The following is a 14,601-nucleotide window of genomic DNA, read 5'->3' on the forward strand; positions in this document are numbered from 1 at the left end:
AAGAATATATATTTTAAACATAAATATAAAAATAAATATTTTTCATGCATTACTGAATATATACCCTGATATTCATATAAAACATCCCAAGGCATCAAGTTTTTTTGAATTACTGTGTTTATAATAATACATAACAAAAATAATAAAATAATCTATGATGATTTTTTTGTGTTTAAAATTTTATCTCAACAATATAGATCAAATACAAATACTTAAAAACAATTTAATTATTAGTAAAAACTTAATTGTCTTCCTTTAATTATGCAAAGACGTTATGCATATATATTCATACCAAAATTAATCTTTGTTTTTCGATGCTTTGACTAATGAAAATGTAATCTAAATTATTTGAAAAAAATTTTACAAATCTTTGCTTAGAAAATTCTTCTTAAAAATTAGATTTACATATATTTATGTATATAAAAATATTACATATATAAAAAAATATAATTTTTAAATTAATCATAATTTATTTGTATATATTTATATATTGGTTCACATATTTTTTTTATTAAATAATTAACCATCAAAATAATTAAATATATAATAGTTGGGTAATTAAACCTTTTAAAGTAGTATAATAAAAAATTTTGAGAAACCATTTATACCCAATTGCTTGTTGACAGGTCATGTAGAACATTTATACCTGATTGCTTGTTTTTATAACTATCTTCGTGATATCTAAATTTTATTTATTTTACAATTATATACCTCAATTGTTAATTTAGTTCAATAATTCACTCTTATGGATAAAATTAACAATTCAAAAGTAATTTACTACACAGATCAAGAATAAATAAAAAAGTCAACGAGTTATAACTCAAATGACATAATCTTCCATACTCAATTTAGAGGTTGCAGATTTAAGCCTTCTATCTTTAGTAAATAAATAAATAAATAAATAAAAGGTTATAGAAATGTTATCTCCCTTTCACCTCACTCTTAGCTTCCCCACCAACCCCAATTTATCTGTTTTAATAACTATCATCATTATTATTCTATTTTTTATTTTTCTCTTATTTTCTTTTTTTTTTCAAATTTTTTGTTTTGTTTTGTTGTTCTGTTATTTTTTTTATTTTTTTATTGAAAAAATGTATAATATTTTAAAATAATTTTTAAAAATTGGGTCTCTTCTCTCTTCTATTGTTGAACATAATAAAAAAGATAAATTATTCAAAGAATAAGCCAAAAAAAAATTAAAATGTTTGACAATAATCTACATTATTACTACCTAGTCACTTAAAATTTAAAATGTTTCAGACAATGGCATATATATTTTTTCACCACTAATAGTAGCTATATATATATATATATGGGTGAGAGTCAAATAAGATAAGAATGTCTTACTATATAATCTTTGACCTTATCTCCCATCAAGAAAAACACTAGTGCATGGATTCTCAATTGGCCGCCACTTAATGGTGATCGTGTTTGAGGGAGTGAGTAATGCAGAATGGAAAGAAAGGAGGTCGGGGTTTAGCTGCAAGTGTATGTTTAGTAATGGTGTATGTTTAGTAATGGAGATGAAGTAAAGAAACGGGAAAGAGCTCCGGTCCGGCGATTACTACAAGAAGCAAATCGAGCGAGGAAAAATCCAATTTTATTGCCCAACGAAAAAACGGTATGGTTGGGCCTGAAGAAGGACAGTCAGAAGAGGAGAAATCAGCCTGAGTTCAATTAGTCCCAGCGCTATAAGTACAAGTAGCTAGAAGAGTGTACGAAATAGTTGACGAAGGAGATAATAAAATTGTGAAAGAATAAGAAAAGCAAAGAAATAATTTTTATTGATTATTGATTGATTGAATTGAACATGTATTGTAAACTATGAGGGTAAAACTAAATATATATAGAACATTGTCCTATAAAAGATAAAAGTAAAGAGAAGATAAGAAGAGAAGATAACATAAAGATAAGATAAGATAAACTAATATAGAAGAGTAGTTTAATAGGAGAGGTTGTCAAGGAGGAGCAGTCCCAGCACGACAAGCTCAATAAAGGAGAGTAAATGGTAGAGTGCAGTATTTCTATACCCTCCCCTCCCTTCATATAAAATTTGGAGTCAAGTAAAGAAACGGAGAGTTGAATTTGGGGAGTTGTTATATTATTGAATTTGGGGAGTTGTTATTATTACCATTGATAAATATCTCGTGAAAAATTTCATCAACAATGGCCCGTCTCCATCATAATTCTCTATTTCCAACACTAAAACAATGGCATGGTGTGATTTTGCATGTGTTGAACTTTAGTTAAGTTTGGCTTAATCTATTGAGTCACCATATCTTTTTATTTTTAACCATGATTTATACGCGTTCTGGCTATATTTGAATAAATTACTTAAAGAGAAATCTAAAAATTGTTTTATTTAAGGGGAAACTTTGTAAATAAAATACTAAATTTATATAAGGGCAAAACACGCATATCAACTAAGTTGAGTTAGATTTTACAAAATTCTGCTAAAGAGAAAAATGTGACAAAAATTTATCAAAAACATGTTTTTATGTAATTCGAATTAAACCCATTTGAATTATGCCAATAAACAGTATTCGAATTTTATGTGTACATGGTAATTCGAATTAGTGTAATTCGAATTAGTCATCGTTCAAATCATCATAGTAATTTGAATCACCCTCATTCGAATTATACACAGTTGCCCATACTAGTTCAAATTGGCATGTTTCAAACTGCACCGTTTTAACTCTCATAGTAATTCGAAGCATGCTGATTCGAATTACTTCCAAAAGAAGTATAGAAAAAAAATTGTATTTTATAAAGTTTAAAAATTTTTATTATGTGATAGGTTAGTAATGATTACATTACAAATTTTTATAGTATTCATCGTAACAATGTTTAATTTAATAATTGCTATTAAAATTTTAGTTGTATTCTTTACAAAATAAATAATTATAATATATACATATAAAATGAATTGACCGATTTAAAAATAAGACAATCTAATAATATTAAAAGTCATTTAATTTAAAAACGTAATTTAAAAAATAAATCCTTTATATACTTACATAATTATGAATTTATAATATGTTAAATACTTTTCAAAAAATTATTCTAATGCTTGACTTCTAAACATCGAATTATTTATTTAAATAGTTTAATTTTTATCTAACCTAATATAATAAAGTATGTTTAAACCTTATTATTATTATTATTATTATTATTATTGTTGTTGTTGTTGTTGTTGTTGTAAATAATTTTATAAAATGTGAAAAATTTTTTAGAAGATTTTGAGAATACTATAAAAATTTGTAAGTCAATTTATGTAAATCTTAAACATTATTACAACTAGTACTATGAAAATTTATAATGTACTCATTACTAACCTATCATATAATAAAAAATTTTAAACTTTATGTTACGTAGGGTAACCGGAGATAATGAGCTTGACTCGTTAGGTTGGCCCAATCGTTTGTGGAGAGAAACCTTCGAAGAGAATCGCGCTCCTAGGCTTTCGTCCGACTTGTGAGTACGAGTGAATGGGGGTGGTACCTGCAAAGACACTCTGATGCCTAAGTCAGCAAGGGTGTAAGCAGGTCTAGAGAGTATTGGGCTTAGAGATACATGATGGATGTTAGTGTATTTATAGTGGTAGACCAATAACCACTGTTGGAGTAGTTCCACTTTTCAGGGTGTATAACCGTCCCTTTATCTTAGGGAGGTTACGATATCGCTTCTGGAAGTGGGTAGAGAGATTTTAGGGGCAGTTACTCATTTGAATGAGTGTTTATCTGCCAGCCAATCTTCGTCCCTGACTTCTTTGGGATAAGTCGTGGTGAGAACCGACTTCGTCAGGAGTAGGTCGGTATAGGGCGAGGCTCAATCCTTTGAATTGGGCCTTTTGTTGGGTCCTGGACCTTATCATTGGGTCAGGGTATGAACAGTGCCCCTACTCGAGCCCAATTTCTTTTAAGACTTGGGTTCGAGTATTTTACTCGGGGTCGTAGCCGACCTGGGAGGGAACCGACGTGATCCTTGGGAACCGACGTGACTTTTCGTGGCTTTTGATTTTCACAGTTACGTCTAATCAAACGTCGCGTCCGTTAGAGGTTCACGTAGGGATTGATTACCTTGGTAACGGTGCACTCATTAATGACCACTTCTATTTTTACCATTATGCCCCTAACGTGTTTATAAATACTTTCCCTCTCTTTCGTTGTTTCGTTTCTGCGATTTTTTGCTTCTCATCTGTTCGTGGGGAATTCTTGTTTGAAGGCTTTCATCTTCCTCTACCTTTTTCCAGGCAAAGGTTGGTTCTTTCTCCCCTTCTCTTTTACTAGGTGCTTCTGTTTGCATGCTTTTACTTTCTTAGAGAGAGGAGTTTACTCTGTAGGCTTCTGTTTGATTCCATGTCCCCTTAGAGACCCTGTTCTTGATCTTTTTCTTTTTTCCTTTGTAGGTTTCGCTAATCCTTTTTAGGAAAAGAAAAATGTCTTCCATAGAAATTCTTGCTCAGTGGGTCGATGTTACTGTTTTAGGAGAGGAACCTTTAGTTGATGCCGAATTTATTACCAACTTTCGCACTCACCACAGAATTTGTATTTCTGAGGAGGATGAGCCGAAGTACGAATTAGTGGTCTCGGGTCCAGAAGACCGGGTTTGCTTCGGGAAGGCTACTGATATGAGAGCATGGTTACCCGTTTGGGTATTTTTCTTCCATTTTCTGACTTCGAAATTATTGTCTTATGTTACTGCCGAGTTGCTCCTACCCAACTTCACCCTAATTCCTGGGGTTTTCTGAAAATCTACCAGTTTATTAGTCACGCTTTAGACTTTTCGACTTCCTTGAGGATTTTCTTTTATCTCTTCCACATGACCAAGCCCTTCAGTGGGCTAAACAACAAGCAACAATGGGTGTCTTTCCGAGCTATACAAGGTCGGAGAGTTTTTACCCTTTTTGACGAATCCTTCCATGACTTCAAAAATTATTTTTTCAAAATTCAAGACGTAGAGGGTCACCACCCCTTTTTCTTAGACGAGAGTTCTTCCCCTTGTTTTCCTCTGTACTGGCTAGAGGCTTCCCCATGTGAGAAATATGGTTTGGATGACCTGGATGAGGTAGAGGCAGCCATTGTAGGGTTCCTCCGAGAAGTGTGGGGGAAGGCCCATATCTGGATACTAAGAAGTTTCTCCAGGGGGCTCTGACCTTTGTCCAGACACAATTAGGTAGCCTTTACTTTGTTTATGTTTTCCGACTTTGTTTCTTCTGACTTGTTCTTTTGACTATTAATTTGTTTTGAATAGAGATGGCAAAGAAGAATTCCAGTGAATCTTACCAGAGAGTCCAGGAGGCCAAGGCGAGGTCCCGTGCCAGGGCTGGCGGCACCAGGGCTTGCTCTCGGACTTCGGGGAGCAAATCAAGTTCCTCTTTGTGCCCCTGTATGTTCCCGATTTCATCATGGAGGATCACCCTTGGGCTTTGTTCACTGATTTCCACTGGTATCATAGCTTCTACACCATAGACAAGTCAAAAGGGCGTTTCTCCAGTAGCAGATTGTGGTGTCGTCCGGTAAGCCCACAACACTTGGGGGAGCTCCTCTGTCTAGGCTCCTTTTGCATCTTGTAGTCTTTTCTTTAGCCCTGCCAATATGACTTTGTTGGCTGCCTCGACTTGTCCATTTGCTTGGGGATGTTCCACCGAGGTGAACTGGTGTTTGATCTTTATACTGGCCACTAGGTTTCTAAAGGTGGAGTCGGTGAACTGCGTTTCGTTATCTGTAGTAATGGAATAAGGTATTCCATACCTTGTGATGATATTTTTGTAGAGGAACCTCCGACTTCTTTGGGCTATGATGGTGGCTAATGGTTCTGCTTCTATCCACTTTGTGAACTAATCTATTCCCACGATTAAGTATTTGACTTGTCCTGGCGCCTGGGAAAAAGGACCTAACAAATCCATTCCCCACTTTGCGAAGGGCCATGGAGAAGTTATACTAATGAGGTCCTCGGGGGGAGCCACGTGGAAATTTGCGTGCGTTTGGCATGGTTGGCATTTTTTCACAAATTCTGTGGCATCTTTCTGCAAGGTCGGCCAGTAGAATCCAGCTCGGATTACTTTCCTAGCTAGCGACCTGGCTCCGAGATGGTTTCCGCAGATCCCATTATGAACCTTCTCTAGTACTTCAGTGGTCCTTGAGGTCGGTACGCACTTCAAAAATGGCGTTGATATTCCTCTTTTATAAAGGATATTTTTCACCAGAGTGTAATGTTGTGCTTCCCTCCGGATTTTCTTAATCTCTTTTTCCTCTTTGGGGAGGATGTCGAATTTTAGGTATTCGACCAAGGGATTCATCCATCCGAGGTTTAGCCCAGTTACCTCAAGGACATCTCGTTTGTCCTCTACTTTAACCACAAAGGGTTCTTGGAGAGTTTCCTGGATCAAGCTTCTATTATTTCCTCCTGGCGTGGTACTTGCTAACTTGGAGAGGGCGTCTGCTCTACTATTGAGATCTCGGGTTATGTGCTTAACCTCGGTTTCCGCAAAGTGCCCGAGGTACTCCAGAGTTCTTTCCAAGTATCTTTTCATGTTCGGGTCTTTAGCTTGGTACTCTCCATTTATCTGGGAGGTCACCACTTGAGAGTCACTGTATATCATCACTTTTGTTGCACCGACTTCTTCTGCCAGCTTCAATCCTGCAATCAGGGCTTCATATTCTGCCTGATTATTTGAAGCTGGGAATTCAAATTTGAGGGATACCTCTATTTGGGTTCCCCTTTCGTCAGCCAGTATTATGCCTGCACCGCTTCCTGTCTTGTTTGATGATCCATCTACGTAAAGTTCCCATGTAGTTGGCTTTTCCTCTTGATCTCCCGTGTATTTTGCTACGAAGTCGGTGAGGCATTGAGCTTTGATTGTTGTCCGAGTTTCATACTTCAAGTCAAACTCGGAGAGCTCTATTGCCCATTGAACCATTCTCCCTACAACATCCGTCTTTTGGAGGATTTGCTTCATGGGTTGGTTCGTTTGGACTCATATCGTATGAGCTTGAAAGTAAGGCCATAGCCTCAGTGAGGCTATTACTAAGGAGTAAGCAAATTTCTCCAGTTTGTGGTACCTTAGTTCGGGGCCTTGTAGAACTTTGCTGATGAAGTATACTGGATGTTGTCCGACCTCATTCTCCCTTATCAGGGCTGATGCGACAGCTTTGTCTACTACGGACAGATATATGACGAGATCTTCCCCAACTAGAGGTCGGGTTAGGATTGGAGGTTGGCTCAAGAACCTTTTGAACTCCTGGAATGCTCCTTCGCATTCTGGAGTCCATTCAAAGTGGTATCCCTTTCTTAATAAAGAGAACAGTGGAAGGGATTTTAATGCTGATCCTGCCAAGAACCTGGAGAGGGCTGTAAGTCGGTCATTTAGTTGTTGAACCTCCTTTAAGTAAGTCGGGCTCTTCATTTCCAGTATAGCTTGACACTTATCGGGATTGGCTTCAATCCCTCTTTGCGTCAGCATAAATCCTAGGAATTTTCTGGCCTCCACTGCGAAGGTACACTTTGCGGGATTTAGCCTCATCCCGTGCAACCTTATGGTGTCGAAGACTTGCGAGAGGCCTGTCAAGAGATCAGCTTCTTCCTTAGTTTTTACTAGCATGTCGTCTACGTAGACTTCCATTAAGCTCCCGAGGTGGGGGGCGAACACCTTGTTCATCAGCCTTTAGTATGTGGCCCCTGCATTTTTTAATCCAAATGGCATGACCACATAGCAGAAATTTGCTCAGGGCGTGATGAACGATGTTTTCTCTTGGTCTGGCTCATACATAGGGATTTGATTATATCCCGAGTAGGCATCCATGAATGACAAGTATTGATACCCCGAGCTAGAGTCTACTAGAGTATCAATACTTGGGAGTGGATAAGGGTCCTTGGGACACGCCTTATTGAAGTCGGTGTAGTCGACACACATCCTACATTGGCCGTTTTGCTTCTTGACTAGCACTACATTTGCTAGCCATGTTGGATATTTAACTTCTCTGATGAAGCCGGCTTCTAGGAGTGCCTGTACTTGCTCCTCCACCACTAGGGCTCGTTCTGGGCCGAGCTTGCGCCTTCGCTGTTGTACAGGTCGGGATCCTGGATACACCGAGAGCTTGTGGGACATAAGCTCGGGATCTATCCCAGGCATGTCGGAGGCTTTTCAGGCAAAGAGGTCAGAATTGTCTTTTAGAAGCTTAGTCAACCCTTGCTTCAGGGTTTCCCCTAGGTTGGCTCCTATGTTGGTATTTTTTCCCTCCTCTTTGCCGACCTGTATTTCCTCGGTTTTTCCTCCTGGCTATGGTCGCAACTCTTCTTTGGCCCTTGCACCGCCGAGCTCTATGGTGTGAACCTCTTTGCCTTTTCCCCTCAGGTTCAAGCTTTCATTGTAACACTTTCTTGCCAATTTCTGGTTTTCCCGCATCGTTGCTACCCCCGCTGTTGTCGTGAATTTCATGCAGAGATGGGGGGTGGATACCACCGCTCCGAGTCGATTTAGGGTAGCTCTTCCGATTAGGGCATTATATGCTGACCCTACGTCGATGACTATGAAGTCTATACTTAGAGTTTTGGATTTTTCCCCTTTTCCAAAGGTAGTATGAAGGGGTAAGAATCCCAGTGGCTTTATTGGCGTGTCGCCTAGCCCGTATAAGGTGTCGGGGTAGGCTCTTAGCTCTCTCTCATCCAACCCTAGCTTGTCAAATGCGGGTTTGAAAAGGATGTCCGCCGAGCTTCCTTGATCTACTAGAGTTCTGTGGAGATGGGCATTGGCTAGGATCATGGTTATCACCACTGGATCGTCGTGTCCAGGGATTACTCCTTGCCCATCCTCCTTTGTAAATGAGATGGTAGGAAGGTCGGGCGATTCGCTCCCGACCTGGTAGACTCGCTTGAGGTGTCTCTTGCGAGAGGACTTGGTGAGTCCCCCTCCCGCGAATCCACCTGAGATCATACGTATATGTCTCTCTGGAGTCTGCAGTGGTGGGTCTCTTCTATCCGCGTCATCTCGCTTTCTCTTCCCATGATTGTCTGACCTTTTTATGAGATATCTGTCAAGTCGGCCTTCTCTGGCCAGCTTTTCTATCACATTTTTGAGGTCGTAACAGTCGTTTGTTGAGTGACCATATATTTTATGGTACTCGCAGTAATCGCTGCGACTCCCCTTTTTTTATTTTTAATGGGCCTGGGAAGCGGTAACCTTTCAGTATTGCAAATTTCTCTGTATACGTCCACTATAGAAACCTTTAGAGGAGTATAAGAGTGATATTTCCTGGATCTATCGAGACCGAGGTCTTCTTTCTTCTTGGGCTCCCTCTCCCTTTCTTTTATCGAGGGAGAGTGCCCAGATCGCCAACTCGACTCTCTCAGTCTGGCATTTTCCTCCATGTTAATGTACTTTTCTGCTCTCTCCTGTACATCACTCAAAGAGGTCGGGTGCCTTTTTGATATGGACTGCGAGAAGGGTCCTTCCCTAAGTCCATTTACTAATCCCATGATAACTGCCTCTGGTGGGCAGATCTTGAATTTCCAAACACGCTTTGTTGAACCTTTCCATGTAATCACGCAGAGGTTCCCCGACCTCCTGTTTAACTCCCAAGAGGCTTGGTGCGTGTTTTACTTTATCCTTCTGGATGGAGAATCGCATCAGGAATTTTCTTGAGAGGTCCTCAAAGCTGGTAACCGACCTTGGAGGGAGGCTATCGAACCACTTCATCGCCGCTTTTGACAAGGTGGTCGAAAAAGCCTTGCAACGCGTTGCATCAGAAGCATCAGCCAGATACATCCGACTTTTGAAATTGCTTAAATGATGCTTTGGGTCTGTGGTTCCGTCATAGAGATATCAGGGCTTTTGAAGTTTCTTCGAACCTTCGCCCTCATTATGTCCTCGCTGAACGGGTCCTCTCCTTCCAAGGGCGACTCTTCTCAGTTGTCGCAGGAGTCTCGGCCTTTAAGGGAGGATTCAAGCTTTGTGAGTTTTTCTTCCAACTCTTTTCGTCGTTCTATTTCCTCCCTGAGGTTTCGCTCTGCCTCTCGTTGTCGTTGTCGTTCTAGTTCCTGTTCCAGTTGCTCCAGACGACCTTGGTGGCCGTGGACCAGCCCCATTAGCTCGGTTACATGGGGTGGCCCTTCCTTTCCGGATTCTCGTCCTTCCGAGGAATTTGCCTTTGGGTTTTTGATCCCAGAGGTGCCTTCTTCATGCTGGTCGCTGGTTCCTTGATGAAGGGTCAGGTCTGCGTCATTGTTTCTGGTATCTGAATTTTCTTGCTCAGAATCAAACGCTGTATGTCCATCTTCTGGTGAGTTGTCCGCCATTATTGGTTGATCTCTCGGCTCCCCGGCAACGGCGCCAATGTTACGTAGAGTAACCGGAGATAATGGGCTTGACTCGTTAGGTTGGCCCAATCGTTTGTGGAGAGAAACCTTCGAAGAAAATCGCGCTCCTAGGCTTTCGTCCGACTTGTGAGTACGAGTGAATGGGGGTGGTACCTGCAAAGACACTCTGATGCCTAAGTCAGCAAGGGTGTAAGCAGGTCTAGAGAGTATTGGGTTTAGAGATACTTGAGGGATGTCAGTGTATTTATAGTGGTGGACCAATAACCACCGTTGGAGTAGTTCCACTTTTCAGGGTGTATAACCGTCCCTTTATCTTAGGGAGGTTACGATATGGCTTCTGGAAGTGGGTAGAGAGATTTTAGGGGCAGTTACTCATTTGAAAATGAGTGTTTATCTGCCAGCCAATCTTCGTCCCCGACTTCTTTGGGATAAGTCGTGGTGAGAACCGACTTTGTCAGGAGTAGGTCAGTATAGGGCGAGGCTTAATCCTTTGGATTGGGCCTTTCGTTGGGTCTTGGGCCTTATCATTGGGCCAGGTTATGAACACTTTATAACATGCAATTTTTGTTCATAGACTCATATTATCTAACTAATTTAGCTTTGACTCAATATAGATATAATTATTAGTGTATTAAAATAATTGTATGGATTAAATTTATGTCGTAGAATTTACGTGGGTGGCTTGATAATTCGAAGCAAAAAACTTCGAACATACTCATGCATAATTCGAATTTATCTATTTGAACTATCCTTCGCTACATGCTTTCATAATTGGTATCCCTCCCATTTGAACTACCATAAGTTACATTCATGCATAATTCGAATCACTCTAATTCGAACTACACTACGACTGCAAACATGTATAATTTGAATTGGCTTAATTAGAATTACTAGCAACCCAACTAAATCGAATTGGCCTAATTCGAATTACTATTGATTTTTTTAATTCGAATTTGACTCATTCGAATTACATAAAATGGTAGTTTTAGAAGATCCATGTAACATTTTTTATTTTGGTTGAACGGTGTAATTTACTCCTCTTTTTAGTTTATTTTTGTGATTCGCCCTAAAACTGATAGGAAAAAGGAAATATAGAATAAGTAAATAAAAAGAAAGAAAGAATACGGGAAATAAACCTTGCAAAATAAGAAGAGAATGAAAATATTGAGAATACCGACCTGAATAAGGCAGTGATGGTGGTGGTGGTGATGGTGTTGCATTGATGATGGGGATGCAGAGAGGGTTGTGTTCCATCATGGTGATCATGTTATCAGATGCAGCATTGAGAGGTGTGTTTGTAGGATAACCGTTATGGATGGCATTGATATCGTTCATCAGCTTCTGAAAGCGTTCTTGCAGCTGTGCCGGGGTCCTGCCTAGGAGACGAGCAGCCACGGCCTCCCAGCTGTTGTGGATAGCATCCTGAAAACAATTGGTAATAACCTACTCAAAGGCTTTGTTCTCCTTCCAAGTTCAGACCGGAGGTTGAGGCTGAGGTGGTAGATAACCACACGTGTCAGCGAAAAACTCATCCGTCACCGTCCTTACTATATCCGTCTGAGATTGAGGCCGAGGCCGAGACCAAAGCTGAAGCTAAGGCTGAGACAGTAGCTGAGTAGGTTGATTACCACACATGTCAATGGCACACGGCTGAGGCTCAGACTGAAGTGTCCAAGACCAAGGCTGAGGCTGAGATGGTAGCTGTGGTGGTTGATTACCACACATGTCAATGGCATACGGCTAAGGTTCAGACTGAAGTGGCCAAGACCAAGGCTGAAGCTGAGGCTGAGACGGTAGCTGAGGTGGTTGATTACCACACACATCAATGGCACACGGCTGAGGTTCAGACTGAAGTGGCCAAAACCAAGGCTGAAGCTGAGGCTGAGACGATAGCTGAAGTGGTTGACTACCACAGACGTCAATGGCACATGACTGAGGAAGTGGTTGATAACCAGATAATGGGCTTCCACAATAGTGTTCTATCAAACACTCATCAATAACTGGTTGAGGTGGTTGATTACCACTCACGTCCATGGCACACAGCTGGGGCTAGGAATCACCTACATCGGCACCAACAATCTTGTTTTCGTCCCCATTCCAAACGGGCTCAGGCAGAGGCGGAGACTCAAACTGAAACTGCGGTGGTTCATCGGCATCAAAGTCTATCATATCCCACGGGTCTATGATATCCAACAGATTTATCATTGCAGAATCTGATTGCTCGTCATTCATTCTTCTTGGTTTCTTATTTCTTCTTCTTCTTTTTTGGTTTCCTATTTTTAGATATAGTATTTATTTATGTAAGTTTCACTTTCTAAAATAAAGTGTGTTAATTTGATTTATATTACATTATGGATAAAAATTAAAAGATTTTATTTTTAAATTTCATTCTAAGATTCTTTTTTATCTTTTTGTAATATGTAAATGACTAAATGTAGATAGTTTTAATTAAAGCAAAAGACTCTTAGAAGGCATTATGTAAGCTTTACTTTTTAAGATAGAACATGTCAATTTAATTTATATTACATTATGGATAAAAATTAAAAGATTTCATTTTCAAATTTTAGTTATAAAATTTCATTCTAAAATTTTTTATCTTTTTGTATTATGTAAATTTAGATAGTTTTTAATTAAAACAAAAATTCTCAGAAATATAAGTTTAAATGTAAAACCAAAATTCAAATGCAATATTGTAGTGAGGCGTAAGCGTTAAAGTAGTAAAATGGACAGACATAGTGAAGATATTGAAGGAAGTTAATATGAATAAAGTAGTACTTAATCTTGAAGCCTAAAATCAAGGCCTTAGAAGTAGGAGATCCTGTCCAGATTTTTTCATTGGGATCAAAATCCAAACAAAGAAAAAAACATATAGATTTTAAACTCAATATTTTACCCACCTCATTTCATTTCCATTTAACTCTATTGAATCATTTTCCAACACATCATACCAAACATACGCAATTCTTCACCGTAGAAAAAGCTTATCAAAGATTCAGGTTAATAATAAGTTTGAATTCTAAAGAAATGGGTAGATAATTTTACCTTAGTCAGAACAAACCCCTTTCCCAGAACCTGACATGTCTTCACCAAGCAACTCATTTCAGCATCTGCTCCAATTTGAAAGGAAATAAAGTAATTAAATTAACAAACCTACTAACAATAATCATATATCATCCTAATCATCTTCTAATAGTTCTTCTGCTTCCTACTAAATAAGGTAAAAGTGAAATACATTTATTATTTTAAAAACAGAACAAACAGTAAAAAAAATTCCTTATTTGAAAATTGATAGGTAGAAAAATGATTTAGGAGAATAAACTACAACTAAACCGTCACCAAAAAAAAAAAACTACAACTAAACCGACATAAAAAGGGATTATTAGATTCCAATGAATAATTAAACTGAAAAAAAATAAAAATAAAAGCGTTGTCATCGTTATACTTTTGAAAATTCAAGCACATCAACCCCTTTTATAGTTCTGATATCATTAAACAAGACAGATTTCTAAAATAACGAGAAACTGACCTGACACTTTTGAACCAATACTACTAAATTTTGTGTCATCCAAATGATGTTCTTGATCATTATCTTTTTCATCAGATTTCCCACACTCGCTTTCAGAATAGGCCATCCAAGAGGAGGAGCAGGTGGAGATGGAGAAGAAGACCCTTTTGCTGCTTTTGCTTCTTCATTTGATGAACATGAGGAACTTGAATTTGATCCACTGAAACTGCTTTCTCTTGACTCAGCAGTGGAATCAGTTAACGACTCTTTCTTAACCAACCCATCTCTCTTCTTCCGAAATTCTTCACTCTTCTTACACAAAACACTCATCTTTAACAGCTAATTACGAATTCTCTTTCACTTCCCACACACAACACAAGCTTATATATATGAAAAGACAAAAGGGGTAGTCACCACTCACTTCACCACTGACCTAGATAAGATTCACCAGGTCCCAGTAACATAGGTTTGGACATGGAAGGAGCAAAGGAAGAGGAGAAATGTGATACTAGTATTATAGGGAGGGACCAATTCTAAGGTTGTTTTGAAACGAAAAAAAAGACGATGAAATGATGAAGACGTGTGGCCTTTTTCCGTAAAGTTTGTGTGTTTTGAGATGCTTCAAAAAAAAAGGAAGCACATTTCATACAGAGAGTGTTAGAAAGTTCGGAAATTTGATTTCAAGTTTGAAGCTTTGCAATTGGAAGTGGCACCTGCCATGCCCATTTCCCAACGTCTCTCTGCTTTCGCTCTCACAGTAATGCGTAGGTTCAAATTGA

At 38.8% G+C, this 14,601-nt stretch overlaps 1 protein-coding gene across 1 annotated transcript in view; it reads right to left on the reverse strand.

The window, feature by feature from the left end:
* Positions 1–14,344, reverse strand: part of LOC107485741 (uncharacterized) — a 32,460-nt gene extending 18,116 nt beyond the window's left edge. Inside the window, exons 1-2 of the mRNA XM_052260672.1 lie at positions 13,844–14,344; positions 13,360–13,424 (exon numbers count right to left, since the gene is read on the reverse strand). Coding sequence (XP_052116632.1) covers positions 13,360–13,424; positions 13,844–13,949 — 171 coding nt within the window. The 5' untranslated portion in view covers positions 13,950–14,344. The remainder of the gene's footprint in view (positions 1–13,359; positions 13,425–13,843) is intronic.
* Positions 14,345–14,601: the final 257 nt, after the last annotated feature.

The sequence above is a fragment of the Arachis duranensis genome, chromosome 4 (assembly GCF_000817695.3).
Source record: "Arachis duranensis cultivar V14167 chromosome 4, aradu.V14167.gnm2.J7QH, whole genome shotgun sequence".
Classification (NCBI taxonomy): domain Eukaryota; kingdom Viridiplantae; phylum Streptophyta; class Magnoliopsida; order Fabales; family Fabaceae; genus Arachis; species Arachis duranensis.